The sequence below is a fragment of the Pseudorca crassidens genome, chromosome 3 (assembly GCF_039906515.1).
Source record: "Pseudorca crassidens isolate mPseCra1 chromosome 3, mPseCra1.hap1, whole genome shotgun sequence".
Lineage (NCBI taxonomy): Eukaryota > Metazoa > Chordata > Mammalia > Artiodactyla > Delphinidae > Pseudorca > Pseudorca crassidens.
The window spans coordinates 163,279,619-163,299,688 of NC_090298.1; the positions used below are offsets into that span (position 1 = coordinate 163,279,619).

Here is a 20,070-nt window from a genome sequence, read left to right on the forward strand (position 1 = left end):
TCTTGATTTTCCCTCCCTGGGGATTGGGGTTCTGTTGCCTGATTTTAGAGATGCTTGTTCTCTTTCCAATCTAGCCCAAATGACTCAGTTCCATGCTGTGGATCCAACAACTCACAGAGAAGAAGCTGGCAGAGGGTTGGGTGCAGTTTTTGATCAGTAGGTGGGCTTCCTGGGGTTTGCTCAGGAGAAAAATGAGAAATATATTTCCCAAGCCGAAAGACTGGAGCTTCCTTGGCCGTCCTGTGATAGCACAGAATGTGGGGGACATCAACCTCCCATCCCGGGTCTTACATCCTTTGGCAGTTCAGGTTAAGCGTGGGTGTGCTCATGAGTCTGGATGTGGGGAGGAGGGAAATTGCTTGCTTGTCAAAGTCATTAACACCAGAAAGATACACTTGCAAGATCGCCTTGTCTTTCTTCCCAAGGCTCAAAGAGTTCCACTGCCTGCAACGCTATTCTTCATTAGTGCTGTCACTAAATATTTCCTGAGATACGGCAAGATGGCCCATCCCTGTCTCCCTGTGGTTGGCTGAGGGTCATATGATGAGTGCTGGCCAATGAGGAGCGAGTGGAAATACCTAAGTCACTTTTGGACCAGAGCACTGAACTGCCAGTGTGGGACCCTCCAGGGCTTTCTTTCCTTTTGGAATACCAACTGGTAATGTTCTAGGTGCTGGTTGCTCCATTAGCTAGGTCCCAAGTGACTCTGCTGAGTATAGCTCCCTTCTTCCTCACTGCCAACCTGCACTGGACATGTAGCATGAACCAGAAAAGACATTTGTTGTTAAAATCACAGTGACGTTGGAGAATGTTTGTTACCGCAGCATAACCTAGATTTCCTGATTGATACACCCAGATATTTCCTTGGTTCACTCCTTTATCTCCTTTAGATTTCTCTCAAATATCACTTTCTCATTGACTTTTATATGGCTCTCAGGAGGCAGATGGGGGACAAGAATGTTTCCTGTATATCTGACAGAGAAATTAAGGTTCAAGATTACAATGAGCTGGTTGTCCTCTGAGCCTCTGTTTGGAGACAATTTCCCCTACATCTTGACTTGGTTGATTCCCTCTCATCACTCAGCCTTTCATTCTACTGTGCCCCCTCTCGGAGAAGCCTTCCAGCCAAAAAGGGCTTGCCCCTCCTCACAGCACAGACAGAACTCTCATTCACTTCCAAGCAGGTTTTGCTTTCTGAATCATTTTGTCAATATATGCATTTGCATTTGAAGTCCCTGTGGGCGGATTGTTTAAATAATAACAATGGCAGGGAAATGTATTTATCCCAAGTCCCAATGATCAGGCTGTTTCCCTGGGAAATGAAGAGGCAGGTGGGACAACAACGGTCACTTTAGTAGAGCCCGTTTGAGCTGACAACCAACACCCCTTGATTCCCAGAATCTCCAGAATTCTCCAATGGGGAAACTGAGGCTGAGGGAGATGATCTGCCTGGCTCACACAGGGTGCGGATGGCACAGCTGGGGCTAGACCCAGCATTCTGGCTTGTATCCCTCAGATTTTTTTTTCTACCTCACTCCCTCATTGCACTTACATAGTACTTTCTGTTTATAACAATTGGCCCATGAGAGCCTTAAAGGAGAGGGAAAATACTGATTCACCCCCACACTGTTGGTACCTAGCAGGATGCCTGGCGCTTAGCAAGCATTCGATACTCATCAAACAATGGCTGAGTCTCAGTAAAACCCTGAAGTGCCTTCTGTTTTATGGCTTATTTTCCTCTAATTTTTTTGAGCATGGTTCAGTCAGAAAAAGTACAGAAGATGTAAAAAAAACAACAAACCTCGGCTCAAGAGAACACCCAACTCCCCAGCATAAGGGATAAAAATGGGGTGGATTTGACTGTGAAACAGCCAAAGCCCCACAGTGGCCATGAGGGAGGTCGTACGTCTGTCCCAGTTTGTCCCTGTTATTAAATCATGCGACGCCTGTTAATTATTTTTTGAGTTCTCCTTTCCCCATTCACTCTCAAAATTATCCTGGTTTGGGCAGCGAATTATATGGTCTTTCTGCCTCTGAGGTCTCCTGTCACCTCCCCTGGCCTCTTCAGCTCCCTTGTTCACACTCACTCCCTCACTTCCAGCCACATGGGCTCCTCACAAATGTCAGAACCACTCCTGCCTTAGGGCCTTTGCACGGGCTGTCCTATCCACCTGGGTCTCTCTTGCCTGACATACCTACATGGCTGTCCCTCACCTCTTTCAGGTCTTATTAGAAGAACGTCAACCTCTCACCTTGAGGATCCACAGCCCCTCTACTGCTTTTTCACCTGAGCTTTCATCACTCTCTTCCACAGGAGTGGACAAATGACCACCCATGCATGCCACCTGTTTTCGTAAATTAAGGTTTGTCGGCACACAGCCAAGCCCATTCATTATGTATCATCCCTGTGGATGCTTCTGTGCCACGAAAGCAGATTGAGTAGTTGTGACAGAGACGGCATGGCCCACAAAGCCTAAAATATTTAAGATTCTGCCATATATATAAAATTTTCTTAATTATCTTGTTGGCTGCCTGCTTCTCCCACCAAAACGTCAACTCCCCCCAAACAGGGATTTTTTGTCTCTTCCATTTGCTGCATATCCTTGGTGCCTAGGACGTTGCCTTCATGCAGTACACATTCAATGACTGTTAGTTGAATGAATGTGTGATCTAAAGTCCCCCAGATCTGATGCTTTGATGTTGGCCAAAATAAACATCTATGAATTATACAAGGGCTTAGGTCAAAGATCAGTTTCAACCATTAGTGACCATTTGTCAAGGGACTTGCATTTATAATCATCAACTTAGCACAGTTTTACCATTTTCTTAATTGCCATTAAGTGAGGAATAGAAAGAGAGAGTAAGAGAAACACACAGAGAAAAGCACAGAGAGGTGGGGGAGAGAGAGGAATAAAGAGGCGAAGAAAGGAAAGGAGGAGAGAGAAAGAGAGAGAGACAGGAAGAAACAGAGAGGGACAGAGAGACCAAGAATTAAGAGACACAAAGACAGAGACGGGAAAAAAACAGAGAAGGTGAGAATCATAGAGAGAGGGAGGGAGTGTAACGGTTAGTGCCCAGTGCTGGGTTCAAATCCTGACTTCACTACCCTTGACTAGGGGATCTTGGCAGGTCACTGCATCCCTGTGAGCCTCAGTTTCCTCATCTGGAAGATGGACCTAAAAATATTTCCCCTCATGAGGTTGTTTTATGGATCAGTTGATGATACAAGGAGGATGTAGGGATGCAGCAGGCTCTCAGCGAATGGTGTACAGGTCCTGCCAGGGCCCCAGACTCTTCCTCTCCCCACCCTGGTAGCAACTAAGAGAGGGCAAGTCCCATCGCCCACACTGCACCCCCAGGCCGTTTTGGCTCATTCAGTGAGAAGCATGTTGGGTATGTCCTCTGTGTGGGGTGGAGGTGATTTCTGATTTTTTTTTTTTGTTTTTGAGTCACGCATGCACATACGGTGAGGGGGTCCTTGTGAAATAAGGCTGCCTGTTGCTCAAGCAATACACAGAGCCACCAACTTTTGTCTCCAGCAAGTGGCTCCAGTGCAGCCCTCCTGGGCTTCCCCATGCCGCCCCCTTGAGCTCAGAGAGCCAGTCCTCCATCTTGTTTGCCATGGGAGGTAGCAAATAGCAGATGCTGAGGGAACTGGTGTTGAGTCAGAGCTGGATTCCAACCTTAACTCCCTGTGTGTGGCCTTGGCCCTCAGTTTCCTCATCTGTAAAATGGGACTATTTAAGGTTCTACCTTAGAAGGTTACCATCAAGGAGTCACAGGCTGGTGCACAGAGAAACATCCAGAATAGTGCGGTACAGAGGAAATAGCTGATAGCCCATTAGGATTCCAGAAGGCTGCCCACATCCAATGTGGGCCCCAGGCCCAGGAATGGGCACAGGAGCCCTCTGGGTCCTTCAGAGGTCCAGGACAAGGGTAGAGCTCAGCTCTGTTGACTGAGGCTCATTTTATGGCAGTTAGACATGACTCGGACCACACTTCTGGCAGAGAATTTCAATATACTTGCCTTTGTGGTCTTTGGGCTTGGATAAGCACTCACCCCACTACAAAATCATAATGTGGGCAGGTCCACCATGCCCAGGGATGCCTCAATGCCCCATCTTCAAGGATCCCTGGTCTTCTAGAGCAGAGTTTCTCCACAGTGGCACTCTTGACATTTTGGATTGGGTAACTTGTGGTGGGGGCTGAGCCAGACACGGACAGCGAGAATTTCAGTTACTTGCTAACCTCCTCGGAGGGTTTTCCTAGCCAAGCAACCACAGAAATCACTGTGAGATTCCCTCAGGCTCAACTGGGATGGGAATCCTTGGGGAGTCTGTGAATTTGCATGAAAAAAGTTAATCCTTCACTTCCCCTAATTTCCACCAGAAAGTGGGGCATTTTCTTCCATTACCAGGGGAGGCAGCAAACTGCAACAGTGTGGGCAGAACCGGTGATGCCCCTCACCCACAGAAATCACATGTCGTTCCCAGATATCCCACAAAATCTTTTAGCTTCAACACTCCCATGAAATTATGGGGGTCATCTGACTCATTGCCAGGTCCTGTTGGCAATGTGTTACAAACACTAAAATGACGTCACCCATCTGTTTTTAACAATATTTTTATAACAATTTCAGTACATTTGTCTTCCTTCACCATCTCCAGTCTTTTCATTTATTAGACTTTAAAAATCATTACACTGACAAAGGGGTCTGTGGCTCAACAAGGTTTAAAATTCTTTCAGGTGGATTCTCTTTGCTTCCAATCTTCCATCTTTCTGCCCCAGACTTTGTGAGAGTTTTAAGAAGTTCCTCCTTTGAAAATCAACTGCCCTCCTTCCCACCTGCCCTTCCTCTCTCCCTCCCTCTCTTTCCCTCTCTCAACCCCCCACCTCTCTCCCCCTCTCCACCAATATCTGTTTCTCTGGGTTCAGCTCAGAGCACAGGGAAGAGGAATGCAGAGCTCGCAGGCTGGTATTGCCATTTCCTGTCTGGCCACCTCCGGCAACTTTCTCAACCAGAGTCTTATTTGTAAAATGGGTGACAGTAATCTCTCCTTCACCAGTTATTTATAGACTTTATTTGGGTTTGCCCCCTTTTCAGGATCCCATGCAGGATCCACCATTTCCTTTAGTCCTCACACCTCCTTAGGCTCCTCTGGTCTGGGTCAGTTTCTCAGTCTTTCCTTGTTTGTCACGACCTTGACTGTCTTGAAGAGAACTGCTCAGGTATCCTGCAGAACGCCCTCCAGTCTGGGTTTGTCTGATGTTTTGCCTACGATTATGGGGTTATGAGTCTTTGAGAAGAAAACCCCGGAGGTGAGGTTCCCTCCTCATCATATCAAATCAAAGATCCTATGATCACACATCCACTGGGATGTCAACATTTGTCACTTGGTTAAGGTGGTGTCTTCTAGGTTCCTCCACTGTGAAATGATATATGTCCTTTCCTTATGTTATTCTTTAGAAGTGAGTCACTAAGTCCAGCCCATCCTCAAACTGGGGGTGGGGGAAAGATTAAACTCCATTCTTGGAGGGGGACTGTCTATATATATTAAATGGAATTCTTTTGTAGGGAAGATTTGTCTCTTCTTCACTTATTTTGTTTATTTAATAATAAAGCAATAAAATGACCATTTATTATTGTTATGTCAATCAATAAGTAATTTATATATTTTGACGTGGACTCTCTCTGGACAGGTAATATAAGATAAAAACACCTGGCATACAATGGGCACCCAGAAAATGCTCTTTTTCCTGTCCTTCCTCCCCATCTCCTGGTCTACGAGTAACCAAAAATCTTTTTCCTCCTAAACGCTTAGCAAGACAAGTTTAAATGCACTCCCTGATTATAAAAGTAAATTATGAAACTACTATACATAAAATAGATAAGCAACAAGGATTTACTGTATAGCACAGGAAATTGTATTCAATATTTTGTAATAACCTAAAATGGAATATAATCTGCAAAAAAATAACTGAATTACTATGCTATACATCTGAAACTAATGCAATATTGTAAATCAACTATCCTTCAATTAAAAAAAAAGAGGATAAAAGTAAATTGTGCTCATTGTAGAAAATTTTGACAATATAGAGAAGTATCAAGAAGATAAAGATTCCCAAATCCCACTACCTAAACGCCATCTTGGTACAGCGGACTCCAGCCTTTTTTCCTTATATTTTCAAAATTACACACTTGAGATTATAAGGTTCTACGGACTGAATTGTGTCCCTTCTCCAACCCAATTCATGTGTTGAAGCCCTAATCCCCGATGTAATGGCATTTGGAGATGGGGCCTTTGGGAGGTGATTAGGGTTACAGGAGGTCATGAGAGTGGGGCCCGCATGATGAGATTAGTGTCCTTGTAAAAGTCACTAATCCCAGAGAGCTTGCTCTCTCTCTCTCTCTGCCCTCACCATGTGAGGACACAGTGAGAAGGCAGCCGTCTGCAAGCCAGGAAGAGAGCCCTCACCAGAACCGGACCACGCTGACACCCTGATCTCAGACTTCCAGCCTCCAGAACTGTGAGAAAGTACATTTCTGCTGTCTAAGCTGCCCAGTCTATGGTGTTTTGTAATATCAGCCGGAGGTGACTAAGACATAAGGCTTATCTCACCTTGATTCTTTTTTTAAAATCAGTCCCCCCCCAACTTGTCGTTATATGGTGAGCATTTCCCCGCATCCTTAAATATTCTCCCAACAGATGATTTTTAATGACATGATACTCCATCATATGGAGGGACCATACGGTATTTAACCAGTTGCTTCCAGTTTTGTTCTATTTTTACAAATAACGCTGGGGTGCACATCCCGATATAAATCTTCGACAGGGGTGCTGATTAGTTAAGGTTAGGCTTTTTCTAAAAGGCACTTTAACCAGGAAGCCAAGTGGGAAAGAAAAGAGACAAATTGAAAAGGGAAAAACCTGGACGGGGCCCCAGCACACCGTGTAGGCGAGCTGCTGTTCCCTTTGCCAAGAACGCTCTTCCCCCAAACATCTGCCTGGCTCTCTCCTTCTCTATGGAAATGTCACCTCCTCTGAGGAGCCTTCCCTCATTGCCTGACCTAAACTAGCCCCCACACCCCAACACCTGTCCTTTTATCCTGCTGTTGTCCTCATAGGATGACACAGGTCATGTCACCACGTCCCACATTATGTATTTGCTTAACGTCTATCTTCCACTTTCTGAGTAGTTTATTATTTATAATGTTTATTGGTCACATCTGTCTCCCCTACAAGGATGGGGATTTTTGTCTGTCTTCTTCATTGTGTTGTCCCTGATCACCTGATCATTTCCCGGCACACAGTAGGCACTCAATAAGTAATTATGGAATAAACAAATGGGTTTCAATGATACTGAGAAAAGAAATGAGATGTTGGGATCATAATGCACTGCCCACCCAGCTGGACGACATCCATCTGGCATCTGTGCCTGTGGATTCTAAGATGCTTGGAGCAGGTGCTTCTGGACTCTTCCCATGGATCTCACCTGATAGTGGATGGTGAGGTCATGCTCACAGGCTTGGCTCTAGCACAAGCATAAAAGGACAGATAGTCCAGACACTGTGCCTGCCTGTGGCTGGATGGAGCTAAGGGAGTCCTAGGGCAGGCCTTGCAAATGGCAGAGCACAAGGGCAGGACCCAAATGAGTCTGGAAAAGCAATAGCTCTGTCCTTATCAGCAGAAACTCAAAGATGCCACTTAGCCCCTGCCCTTAGCAATGAGTTGTCCTAGTGGTTGTGTTTCAGGGTGGGGGGGAGGTTGTCTTAATTTAGGAAGCCCCAGACAAGGGTTCAGGTGCAAGCACGTCATTTGGGAGATGTTATGAATAGAATTACGTCCCCACCACCCCTGCCCCACCAAGATCTGTTGAAGTCCTAACTTCCAGGACCTCAGAATGTGACCTTATTTAGAAATGGGGTTGCTGCAGATGTAATTAGTTAAGATGACGTTGTACTGGAGTAGGGTGGGCCCTAAGCCAATACGACCAGGGTCCTTATAAGAATATGGCCATGTGAAGATGGGGTATTCGAGTGGACAACAGATAATCTATAAGCCAAAGAATGCCAAGGATTGCTGGCAGCCACCAGAAGCTGGAAGAGACAAGGAAGTATTCTCCCCGAGAGCCTCTGGAGGGAGCCTGGCCCTGCTGACACCTTCTGGCCTCCATACTGTGAGGTAATAAATGTCTGTTGTTTTAAGCCACCCGGTTTGTGGTAATTTATCACTGCTGTAGGCTCGCATCAGGCTCAAATCCTTGCTCCCTGGGTTTCCACCCAAAGCATGACTGTGGGATGTAAGTGCATGGAAAGTTCTAGAAGGCTACTCTGAGTTAGTGGCAGTTACCAGTGGGGTGAGAGTGGCACATCAAGTGGGACCCAATGGCTCACTCCACTTCTTCAGGCGCTGCTGGAGTTTTCACACTGAAAAATTCATTTACATTTTTAAAAGGAGTGCCCTTTGGGGTGGAAAATTTGGCCTACAAATTTGGACCATGCACTGTTCTAAATCTTCACATATATTCACCTCACTCAGTCCTTGTGCCCTGTGAGGTAGGACTGTGCTTCTCATTTTGCACACATGGAAATGGAGGCACAGAGAGCCCAAGTGACTTGTCCAAGGTTGCACAGCAAGGAAGTGGTGGAGTCGGGAGGGGAACCCAAGCAGCCTGATGCCTGACTCTGTTCTCTCAACTGTTTCCCCCGAGTTTGCTTCCCCCAAGGTGATTCAGCTCTAAGCTTCCAGGGCAAATATCCCCTAAGATGATGGTGCTTACAACTATAGAACCCTCTGGAAATTCGTGTCCCTGCTCACACTTCCTCATCCACCACTGAGCTCATCTCCATTGTCTTCCTATGAACCTTGGACCCTTTTTCTGGATGTCCAATCCCATGATATAACCTGTTTCCATGTTCACACTTTACTTAGCTCCTGTTCTCCACCCCCACTCTCTGCCTAAGTTTCCTTACCTTCCTGTCTCCCAGTTCTGTTTCACTCCCAGGAGGGTTCATATCCCTCTGAAGCCTCCTCTTGCAATAGCCTTGTAAAGAAAAAAAAACCTAGGGACTTCCCTGGTGGTGCAGTGGTTAAGAATCTGCCTGCCAGTGCAGGGGACACGGGTTTGAGCCCTGGGCCGGGAAGATCCCACATGCTGCGGAACAACTAAGCCTGTGCGCCACAACTACTGAGCCTGCGCTCTAGAGCCCGCGAGCCACAACTACTGAAGCCCGCATGCCTAGAGCCCATGCTCCGCAACGAGGGAAGCCACTGCAATGAGAAGCCCATGCACCGCAACGAAGAGTAGCTCCAGCTCGCCACAACTAGAGAAAGCCTGTGCACAGCAATGAAGACCCAATGCAGCCAAAAATAAATAAATAAATAGAATAAAAAAAAGAAAAGAAAAGAAAAAAACCTAGAGTCCAAGCAAGCTTTGGCCAATTGGGTGTAGCCTTTAGCCCAAGCTCTTTGCAGGTCAGGGCCAAGAAAGAGCCTGAGCATCTCAAATCTGCTGTCTGTTCCTAGAGATGCTATGCAGGATGGAAGCGGGGGGGGGGGGCGCAGGTAGGAGTGTACATCTTTTCTGACCTGAACTTAACATTTTCAAGACCTAGGACAAGAGTACCAACCGAGGCCCATATATATGTGTAAATATTTAAAAGCTTCTAAATAAAATGTGCTGTATGTGCCTCCTTTACAAACACACCTTCATAAGCACTTGGAAGGTCAGTCTGGAATTTAGAATCTGGATGTCTGCACTGGATAATGGCGTGGGGACAGGCTTCCCTGCCCCTTGACCATGGCCTGCCACCTGGAGGCAGGGGAGGGGGTGCTCCACACACACATGCATGGACACACCACCTTGCATGTCCAAACTCCAGCCACATCTGTGCCAACAGCCACCCCAAGGACACCCTTGGCCCTCAGAGGATACAAATGGGTGGTGTAGTCAGAGAACAGACCCATGGAAGAATCTCATGCAAGTCCATGGAATCTGGGCTTGGGAAGGGAATTCTAGGATCTAAGATGACTCAAAATGTGATCTAGAAAGTGGAGTGGTGGTGGCACTAGCTCCTGGTAGACATTTCCTGTCAGCCCCATAGGGAGGGGCATGGCTGGAGGAGGGCCAGTGAGGGCTCCAGTGCAGAGCCCCTTTGCATAGGTGCTCAAGGACACTTCCTTATCTCTCATCTATGTTGGTTTTTAACTTACACAACCTTTGCATATTCAAAAATCTAAAATTATATTTAAAAACTTGTGCAATTAAAAATTATTCAGCATCTGTGTGCCCTCTAGATCTCCATCTCCCGAGGGCCCTTCTCTACTTAGAGTTCTGAGGACAACACTCCCATATCCTCAAAGGACTGAGCCTCAGGCCGGCTCTCCTGGGGCCGTGTTGAGTTGTCCTTCGGCTGCCTCCCCGGCTCAGGTTCCCTCCACTGCAGCCTCAGGAGTTGGCTGGTCCTGGCTCTCCACGACCCCTTGTCACTTACGTTGTAGAGGAGGTCAGTCCACCCTTCCATGGTGATGCACTGGAAAACAGTCAGCACTGCAAAGAGGATGTTGTCGAACTGAGTGATCCCATTGTTGGGCCCTTCCCAGTAGGGCTGACATTTGGTCCCATTGGGGCAGGTGCGGGCAGGTTCCTCTGTCCCACACGGAGCTGGAGACTCACCCTGAATGTCATCTATGAAAGGGAAGGGGAGAAAAATCAGGGGAAAGGGCCGGCAAAACCAGCTCTGAGAAACAGGAGCCAGCGAAGATTCAATGCTGTTGAAGAAAAATGGCCATTGAGATGAATTTATCAGTCTTTTTCCAAAAAGCAAAGTGTTTGGCTTTGTTGACCTATTCATTGTTTTCCATTTCATTAATTTCTTCTCTAAGCGTTGTTCCTTTTTTGTTCTTTTCCTCGACTTTTGGGATGAGTTAATGTTCCTTAAGGCTATAAACTACTCTTTAAATACAGCTTTAACTGCATCTCACAAATTCTGTCATGCATTAGTATCATTATTGTTCAAGTAAAATAGTTAGCAATTTCCATTATTATTTCTTCTTTGACTCCTGGATAACCAGGAAGCACTAAAAATTTGTCATATATCTATAAAAATAGAATAATATAATGAATTCCCCTGTACCTATCATCAATTTCAACATTTATCAACTCAGGGCTAATCTTGTTTCATCCACATCCCCTCCCCATACTAAAATATTTTACCTTGCCACTAAAATATTCTTAAAGCAAATCTCAGACATCCTACCGTTGCATCCACAACTAAGAAGCATGTCTCCTAATTTCCCAAAACTTTGATTTCCAGCTTAATTGCGCTGTGGTCAGAGGATATGTTTTGTATTATTCTGCCCTTTGAAATCTGTCGACATGCACTTTAAGGTCCCCAATACAGTCAGTTTTGGTAACTGTGCTGTGTGCATTTTGAGGTGGTTGGGGGCAGTGTTCTCCAGACTTCCATTAGGACAAATTTGTCAATTGTGTTGTGTTATTCTTCTGTAGCCTGACTCATTTTTTTTTCTTGAGATGTATTGGGCTCAGGGAGCTGTTCTGGGGGAGTTAGGGGAGCACAGAATATCCCAGGCTTTTCCCCATTGGACCAGAGCCGCGGATATGAGGGGATTCTATTCAGTGAACGATACTTTTGAAGGTTTTCAGAGAGTGACACTGTCCGACAAAAAATCAAACAGCTGAGTGTGTAAACTCAAGCTCCGACAAAACAAAAATATATCTCAATGTGATATATTTATATATAGGCTATACATAGCCTACATACAGGCTTTGCAGCCCATCCTTAACCTCCACTTAGTAAGCAAAAGAGTGAAGTAAACCAACATAGAATGCATGAATCTTACTGGCCTTTGAAACTCCGGTTAAACTCTAGGTCCTGCAAAATGACATTTACCACCTCAGAAGGGACACCTACTACTCAAGAAGCGATGACACATCGGCCACTATTTTAAGTTGTGGGAAACCCCTTCCCCACTCAGGCCAGATTTGGTACAGGGGCTATTATTTAATGAATACAGATTGGAAGGCAAAATCTTTTAAACATAAGGCTCAGGGCAAGGGGGAAAATTCCATGGGCTCCTGTAATGAATGAGAACCATTGTTTGTTGGGAAGGTCACCTCTGTCCAAAACCTTCTCCATTTCCACCTTGTGTCCAAGTCTGGCTCAATACCTATCCACCAATGTGCCCCACCCCCCGCCACCCGCCCCCGGGTTAGCCCAGTGAACACTGGTCCCTTTCTTTCCTCAGGGCTACAAGAGCTCCCGAATGTTCACATTTGGTGAGGAGACAAAAAGCAGCATCAACGTGCATTGCTATGGACTCGTTGCAGACAAGGGGTCTTGTTTCCTCAAACTATTTTGGAAGCTCTTGGAAAGGAGGACGCTTCCACTTCTCCTTGGCATTTCTCTGGGTGTTTAGCGCAGTGCTGGGCACACAGGAACTGGGTTCCTGATGATAAGGAGAACCTGTCTGCAAGGGAAAACCTGTCTGTCTTCAGCAGCTTTGCCTAGTGGTGTTCTTCATTGCGACCCGCTCCCCCCAACCCCCCACCTGCCCCCTCATCACGAAACACTCTGAGGGCTGCTTCTAGAAAAGCAACCATCCAGAGAGTCTGAGGAATTTGATTATAAATATATTTTAAAATTAACCTGCTGCCTGGGTGTCTGTTTATATCTGTCTCTTACTCACATGCCTTATATTTTTAATTGCGAGCTTTTCATCCTCCCTAAATCAAGGCCTCCTACCCTCCGGTTGCCCCACCCACATCTGTCCCCTTAAAACCTCAATTCAGACTCAAGCCAGTCCTCTGTCCCCTTTGCTGGAGAGAGAGAGAGAGAGAGAAAACAACAACAACAACAACAAGAAACCTAGGATCCAGGAATCCTGGTTTCTCTATCTTCGGCTGATTTTTCCGAGGGGCCCTGCCCTGTATCTCTCCCTCTAGCATTTCTGCCTGGGTGACGAGGCCAGGAGCAGAAATAGCTCTGCCTCAATTAACACCTTCTTCATCGGGGAAAGAAATAATTAGGACATCCCATATTGAGCAAACTTCACAAGCCCAGGAGAGAAGGAGACGGGAGGAGCAAGAAAAAGGAGGCAATAAAAGCATCTCAAATAAACCTTCCTTACTGGGTTTTGCTGCCCTCTGGGAGGTCTGGGGAGAGGGCTCTGCTACCCAGGGGTCATCGGGAAGAGAAGGTGGATGGGAAACCACTCCCAGTCAGAATCTTCTTCCTAATAAGACAGGCCTGAAATCTCTTTCCCTTCCCAACGGGCTCCCCTCTGGGCTTTAACTGTCTCAATTCACAGTTTCTTTGATGCACGACTAGCGCTGTCATTCAGCCGGTCCACACTGAGGCGGCCCGTGGTCCAAATATTGAAATACAGGCTTCCTTCCTATTTGATTTCATTTGGTTCTTGGTCAGAGAGCAAGTAGCTAGGTTTGGATAGCAGGGGATTTAATCAAAGATGTATCTGGAAGCTATCGGGTCCTTGAATGTGTGGAGAGCATTGGACAACCACGTTGCCCCACTGCTGATTCAGAGATGAGCACCGGGGCTGTGCCTCCCGGCCCTCCTGGATTTTCTCCTGCGCCCACCCTGCTTTCTTGATCCAGCAGCTAAGGGGTTGACGCTGGCATAGTGCCGGGAGCGGATGAGCCAAGATCCTGCTTGCGCTCTGGTTCTGACTGGCTGGTGCCAAGACTCCCAGCGGGGTGTCTTTATGGCACATTCGGGGGAGACCAGAAGCCATCCTCGACTCTCTCCTCCAGGGTAAGGAGGCTTTAGAACTCAGCATGCGTTAGGGTCTGGGGTCGCTGCAAGGTAACTAGGCAGAGGCTGTGGGCACTGCGCCTATATGCTGCTGTCATTTGCCCCTACATGCGCCCACCGAAAACACCTTTGATACGTGCTCCAGCCCAGTGTCAGGGCAGCCAGCAGTGCCAGGGCCTTAATGCCCTCCCAGGGGGCAGTCCTTGCCAATGTCGGACAGAAGTTGGTGGATAAGTAGCCAGCTCCCTCGCCCCACGTGTGGGATGGCTCTGAGCGTGACGTACGTTGTTTCCCCGAGGTGCCCAATGGAACGGAGGTCTGGTTGCCGAAGATGGTACTTGATAACACCCCCTTTACTAGATGTTTTCCCTTCCCTGTCTCACTTCTCCACTCCTCTGATGGTGCTTCCTGGGATCACTTCCCAAATGAACCACTCACCCCGAGATAGCTTCTCGGGGACCCCAATGCAATGCCCCAGCGACAACCAAGATCTCGGGGACTGTTTCACCCCCTGCCTTGCCTGCAGTGCTTTCGGGGGGAGGTTCTCCCAGCTTCCAGGAGAAAGAAGCAAACCCCTGTAGATCCCTTGCAGGAGCTTATCCCTAAGGGAGAAAAGAAAGGGGAGGAAGGTTGGGCAAAAAAATATGCTGCTGCTCGGACCTACCTGTGCCCTCTTCAAAGCAGGTGGTATGAAATTTTCCCATATAAAATTCTAACCCTATGATTGCAAAAATAAGGATTGCAAAAAATAGGAGGAGGCCGATCTGCAGCAGGGGGATCATTGCCTTCATGATCGACTTCAGGACGACTTGTAAACCTGGGGAAACACACAGAGAGAGGCCCCACAGGCCCGTGAGAAGGCACCCCCAAATCCCACTCCCAAGATGCCTCCTGAGGGAACCCAGAGCATGCAGGAGGCTGGGGACTGGGCGAGAGTGAGGGAAGATAGATGGAAGACACAGAGGCTGCTCGTTATAATAATAGGAACAATTCCTCCTAATATTTTAGAGCACTTTCTTTTTTGGTTTTTTTTGGCCGCGCCGTGCGGCTTGTGGGATCTTAGTTCCCCAAGCAGGGACTGAACCCGGGACTACGGCAGTGAAAGCTCGGAGTCCTAACCACTGGACCGCCAGGGAATTCCCCACTTTTTATCTTTAAAATATTTTTAAAAGTATTGGACATAGGCTGTCCCATTTGATGACCTTTTGGGCAAGAAAGAGGTGGAAATTCATGGCTTTCTGAGCCCCGTTCTTGGGTGTCGGGTGGCTTTCACCCAGAGCGGGGTGACTTTTTCTAACTTCTTTCCACCAAGAGAGGGCGTCTTTTCCTAATTCATACAGAGGCGCCATAGACGCTAGTTGCAGCTCTGCCTGGGAAAGCAGTCAATGTCCTAGTTTCAACCCTGAGAAACCAGACATTATTTCATTGGCTTTTAGCAACAACCCCATGAGGCAGGCGCACGTGTAAAATTATCCCCATTTTACAGAGGTGGGAAGCAAAGCTCAGCGGATGTCATGATTCACCTTAGGGCATGATAAATAACAGGGCCAGGATTTGAATCCAGGTCGGAATGATGTCAAATCCTCTGTTTGTAACCACTGTTCTGTATGTTTAGGAAAGTCTATGGTTAAAATGAGGATTCAAACATATAGCTTGGGTCTTGCTTCTCGATGAGAAGAACTTCCCATGGCCCACGATTAGCACCTCCTGAGGGGTGGAGACCGCAGGGGGACTACGCTACTCCAAGGGGTCCAAAATGTAAGGGTGATTGATGCACGTGGCAGAGTGGCTCAGGCTCTGGACACTGTCTGAAGTTGATGTCCAGGCCAGATCTCCTTTGCTGTTGGTGGACCCTCCCTCCAGCTGCTGTGGGCATTTGCTGCTGACGGCTCCCAGATGCTCCTCTTTTCATAGTATTGCCCTTGGTTATCCAAAGCTCCTCACCTGGGAGGCTATCGCTTCCCCACCTCCCACCCCCAATAACTGACCACAGGAGTACAAAAGACCAGCCTGTTGCCTCAAGTGGGAAACAACTCTGACGCTATTCACACTCCAGAGCTCCCTGCAGGATCCGGCTGAGGCGGCATCCTTGTTCAGATTCTTCTGCTACCCCGTCCTGCTGCCCTCATTCTCTCTCTCCTGACAGCACTCCCTCAATAAAGCAAGTGCATCTGAACACCTATCTAAATCTGCTTCTAGGGAAGTTCCCATTCTGAACCTTGGTTTCTTCGTCTGTAAATGGGGATTAGAATAGCACCTCCCTCTCAGGATTAGATGAGAAGGTTCATACCTAGCAAAGTCCCTGGCACATCATAGGTGGTCATTAGACAAAAATTCTTATTAGTATTAGCTTTGGGTTGGCCCTTGATTTCATACGATGTAGGCACCCACTGGAATCTTGCAGACACCTGAGTAGAAATGCTTTCTCTCTAACAAAAAGACCCTGCTGGTGGTTATGTAGAAAATCTTACTCTTTGAATCTGGATGGCAAGGAACCTGAAGAACGAAGCTAATGAAACGTAAAATGGTGGTAATAACAGAACCTACTTCACAGGCTTGTTGTGAGGATTAATGAGTTAAAAACATGTCACATACTTAGAACAGTGCCTGGTACATAGTAAGTGCTTATAAATAAAAATTAATAGTACAGGGAGATCATAGTAAGTGCTTATAAATAAAAAAATAATAGCACAGGGAGATCAGCTCGGTGCTTTGTGACCACCTAGAGGGGGAGGATAGGGAGGGTGGGAGGGAGAGGCAGGAGGGAGGGGATATAGGGATATATGTATGCATATAGCTGATTCACTTTGTTATACAGCAGAAACTAACACAACAGTGTAAAGCAATTATACTCCAATAACGATGTTAAAAAAATAGGAATTATTATTATTATTACTACTACTACTACTGAAGCAGTAGGACAGAAAATGTCTAGCCCTGTTTTTTTTTTTCCCCCAGCTGAACCTAATCCTGACCCTGTATCGTGCAGCCACCCCCAAAGGATCTGGAGTAGAAGCATCCCTGGAGGATGAGGGTATAGACTTTGGAGCTCATTGCCGTCAAGCTTTAAGAACTCAGGTGAGTCATTTGACCTTTCTGAGCCTCCACCTTTCCATCTGTGAAATGGGTTCACTGGGTGATTGTGAGGATGAACTAAGATAATACACAAAAAGCTCTTTCTGCTGTGCCCGGTACACAGTAGGCACTCAATGAATGGTAACGGTCATTGCCACCAGTATTCCCAGGCTTGGGGTCAGACTGGCTAACTCCTAATTCTGCCATTCTCAGCCACGTGACTTTGCTCTAATTATTCAGCCGCCCTGAGCTTCAGTTTCCCCATCTGTAAAATGGAGATATCAGCATTATCGACTTCACAGGGTTGTGAGTAGGAGGACCTGGGTGGCGCTTCCCATGGCTCCTGATAGAGAAATGCTCAATAAATGGGTGCTGTGGTGATGGGTGAGGCTCCTGGCTGGCTTTCAGGAGCCCATCCAGACCTGCAGCCAGATGCCTGGTGGGGAGTCCCCTGAGGGACTTCCCCGAAGTGGAGGCTGCCCTGACCCAGGCTGGGGAAGCACCCAAGGGTTCCTGGGACACGCTATGCAGAGCGGAAACCAAGGGCTCGCGGGACCCCTGAGCAGACCCCTGGTCACGGTTGGAAACTCACGCACTTGGGATTCCAGACACCAGCTTGAGCGGCCGCAGCACTCGAACTGCCCTCAGCGTTCTTAGGTCAAACTCCGTCCCAACTGTTGCCAAGATGCTGGAAGAAAGAAGCCAGAACAGAAAGCAGAAGGTGGGTTTCAGGGTCAGACAGGTGGGCGGGGGTTCAATGTGGTGGTGTATTGGCTGGGTGACCACAGGCAGGTGACTTGACATGGCTGGGCTTCGGTTTTGTCACCTGTAAACCAGTGTTAATAGTACCTGTTTCACAGGATAAAAGATGATTTACGAAGACCCCAGATAGGTGTATGGTCGATGATACTCAGTAAACATTCGGCTGAGAAGAACAGAAGCTTCCTGTGGCACCTGGTCGGGGGGACTTTCAGTGTATTTTGCAACTCACAATCAGGATGGATCCTGGGGAGGCTGGGAGGCCCTGGGGGAAGGACCGGGGGAGTGGCAGATCCTTTGGGGCTCGGGTCTCTTTATCAACTGGCAAGAAAGCAGTTTAGTGTTAAGATCCCAGCCAGCATGGGTTCAAATCTCAGCTCTGCCACTTCCCAGCTGGGTGACCTTGAGCAAGTTACTTCCCCTCTCCCTGCCTCAGTTCCCCCTTTTGTAAAACAGGGATCACAACAGTACCTACACATCAAAGGGGTGTGAGGATTAAATGAATTGATACATGTGAGGTGTTTGGCATTGTGCCCAGAACAAAGGAAGTGTACTAAGCTACTCAAACAACCCAAACAATGGGTGTAGCCCTGCTGGGGTGGACCAGCTGACATCAGCTCCAGAAGGCGGCTACAGACCCCGAACCTCAGGGCAAAAAGTCACTCCTGCAAATACAGGTGAGTAATAATCACGGTGATAGGTGAGAGGACCCTCCCTTAGAAAGCCCCCCCGTAAAGACCCCATCCTAAGACCTCATTTGTAAAAAGTATTGCTGGTGAGAAAAGGGGTCTCAGAGACCCTCCTCAACCCAAGGAACCCCCAGACGCGTTTCCTGAATAAGAAATGTAGTAGGAACCACCATGGGACTATGCCACAGAAGACGCTGTTGTTGGAGCCTCACATGATGGGCAAGAAATGCTGAAAAACAGAGGGCTCTGTGGTTAAGAGGAGGGAGACCACGCAAATAATTTGGGGGTGTCTTCAGTTTTGTCCAGGGATCTGGATCTTATGACTTTTACTTTGAACAACCATATCTGCATCTGTGAATACCCAGTATCTACATCTCTTTGTCTTTTTAAAAAATAAATTTATTTATTTATTTATTTTTGGCTGCGTTGGGTCTTCGTTGCTGTGCGTGGGCTTTCTCTAGTTGCGGTGAGCAGGGGCTACTCCTTGTTGCGGTGCGCGGGTTTCTCCTTGCGGTGGCTTCTCTTGTTGTGGAGCGTGGGCTCTAGGCGTGCGGGCTTCAGTAGTTGCGGCACATGGGCTCAGTAGTTGTGGCATGCGGGCTCAGTAGTTGTGGCTCGCGGGCTCTAGAGTGCAGGCTCAGTAGTTGTGGCACATGGGCTTAGCTGCTCTGCGGCATGTGGGATCTTCTCGGACCAGGGCTCGAACCTGTGTCCCCCACATTGGCAGGCAGATTCTTAACCACTGCGCCACCAGGGAAGTCCCATCTTTGTCTTTTTTTAAATTTAATTTTTATTTTATATTGGAGTATAGTTGACTTGCAATGTTGTGTTAGCTTCAGGTGTACAGCAAAGTGATTCAGTTATACATATACATACATCCACTCTTTTTCAGATTCTTTTCCCATAGAGATCATTATAGAATATTGAGTAGAGTTCCCTGTGCTATACAGTAGGTCCTTGGTGATTATCTATTTTATATATAGTACATCTCTTTGTCTTTGAGACAACCAGTATCTGCGTCTGTAAATAACCAATATTGGCACGCCTTTGTCTCAGGACTTTCTTTGAAGCTGAGACAGGCCCAGGGAGTGAATTGCCCTGTGAGAGCAGCCCTCCACCAAAGATTGCTGGGAGTAGGTGGATGAATTCCCCAGCTCCCTTGCCCCTCCTCCCAGATCCTCTGAGGTGTGAGCTCTACACAGGCTCCCAGAGAGGCTGAGCCCAGCTGCCCGCAGCGGGTTACCTGCTCGACCCTTCCTTCTTCCTTGTCTCCCCACCGTTGCCCCCCACCCACCCTTCCGGAGTCGCTTCCCAGATGAGCTACTTGCACTTGAATCCTTGTTTCACGGTCAATATGGAGGCACGGCACACCAAACTAAGACAGGGGTGTTCCCAGCTATCCCTAGAGCAGAGACGGGTCTATTAGGTTGGGCTGACCTCCTTTTCCACCATCAACAAATGCATATCTGAACACGTCCTGTGTGCTGGGCAAAGCAATACCTGAGGTCCTCCTTGCCCCACGGAGCTGATGTGGGAGAAAAATGTTTAACCAGAAAAGGCACACAGAGAATGAATCCGTCACAGGTGTCATGCGTTCTTAGAGAGAGCAGGGGAAAACCACTGCTCTGAGGGCACACAGCAGGTAGTGTTAACTCGTCTGGGACCCAGGGTGGACCCCGTCTCAAGCTGAGGGCTCATGGGAGAGGAGGAGGAATCTGGTCCGTGGGGGAAGAACTTTCCAGGCTGACGGAA

At 47.5% G+C, this 20,070-nt stretch overlaps 1 protein-coding gene across 13 annotated transcripts in view; it reads right to left on the minus strand.

Annotated features, from left to right (window-relative positions):
• The window catches only part of CACNA1A (calcium voltage-gated channel subunit alpha1 A), a 338,534-nt gene that overhangs the window by 108,361 nt on the left and 210,103 nt on the right, over nt 1–20,070 (minus strand). For all 13 annotated transcript variants that reach the window (XM_067733510.1, XM_067733512.1, XM_067733517.1 and 10 more), the window contains 3 exons: nt 17,467–17,558; nt 14,460–14,612; nt 10,496–10,689 (listed from right to left, as the gene is read on the minus strand). In XM_067733510.1, the coding sequence (XP_067589611.1) occupies nt 10,496–10,689; nt 14,460–14,612; nt 17,467–17,558 (439 nt within the window). The remainder of the gene's footprint in view (nt 1–10,495; nt 10,690–14,459; nt 14,613–17,466; nt 17,559–20,070) is intronic.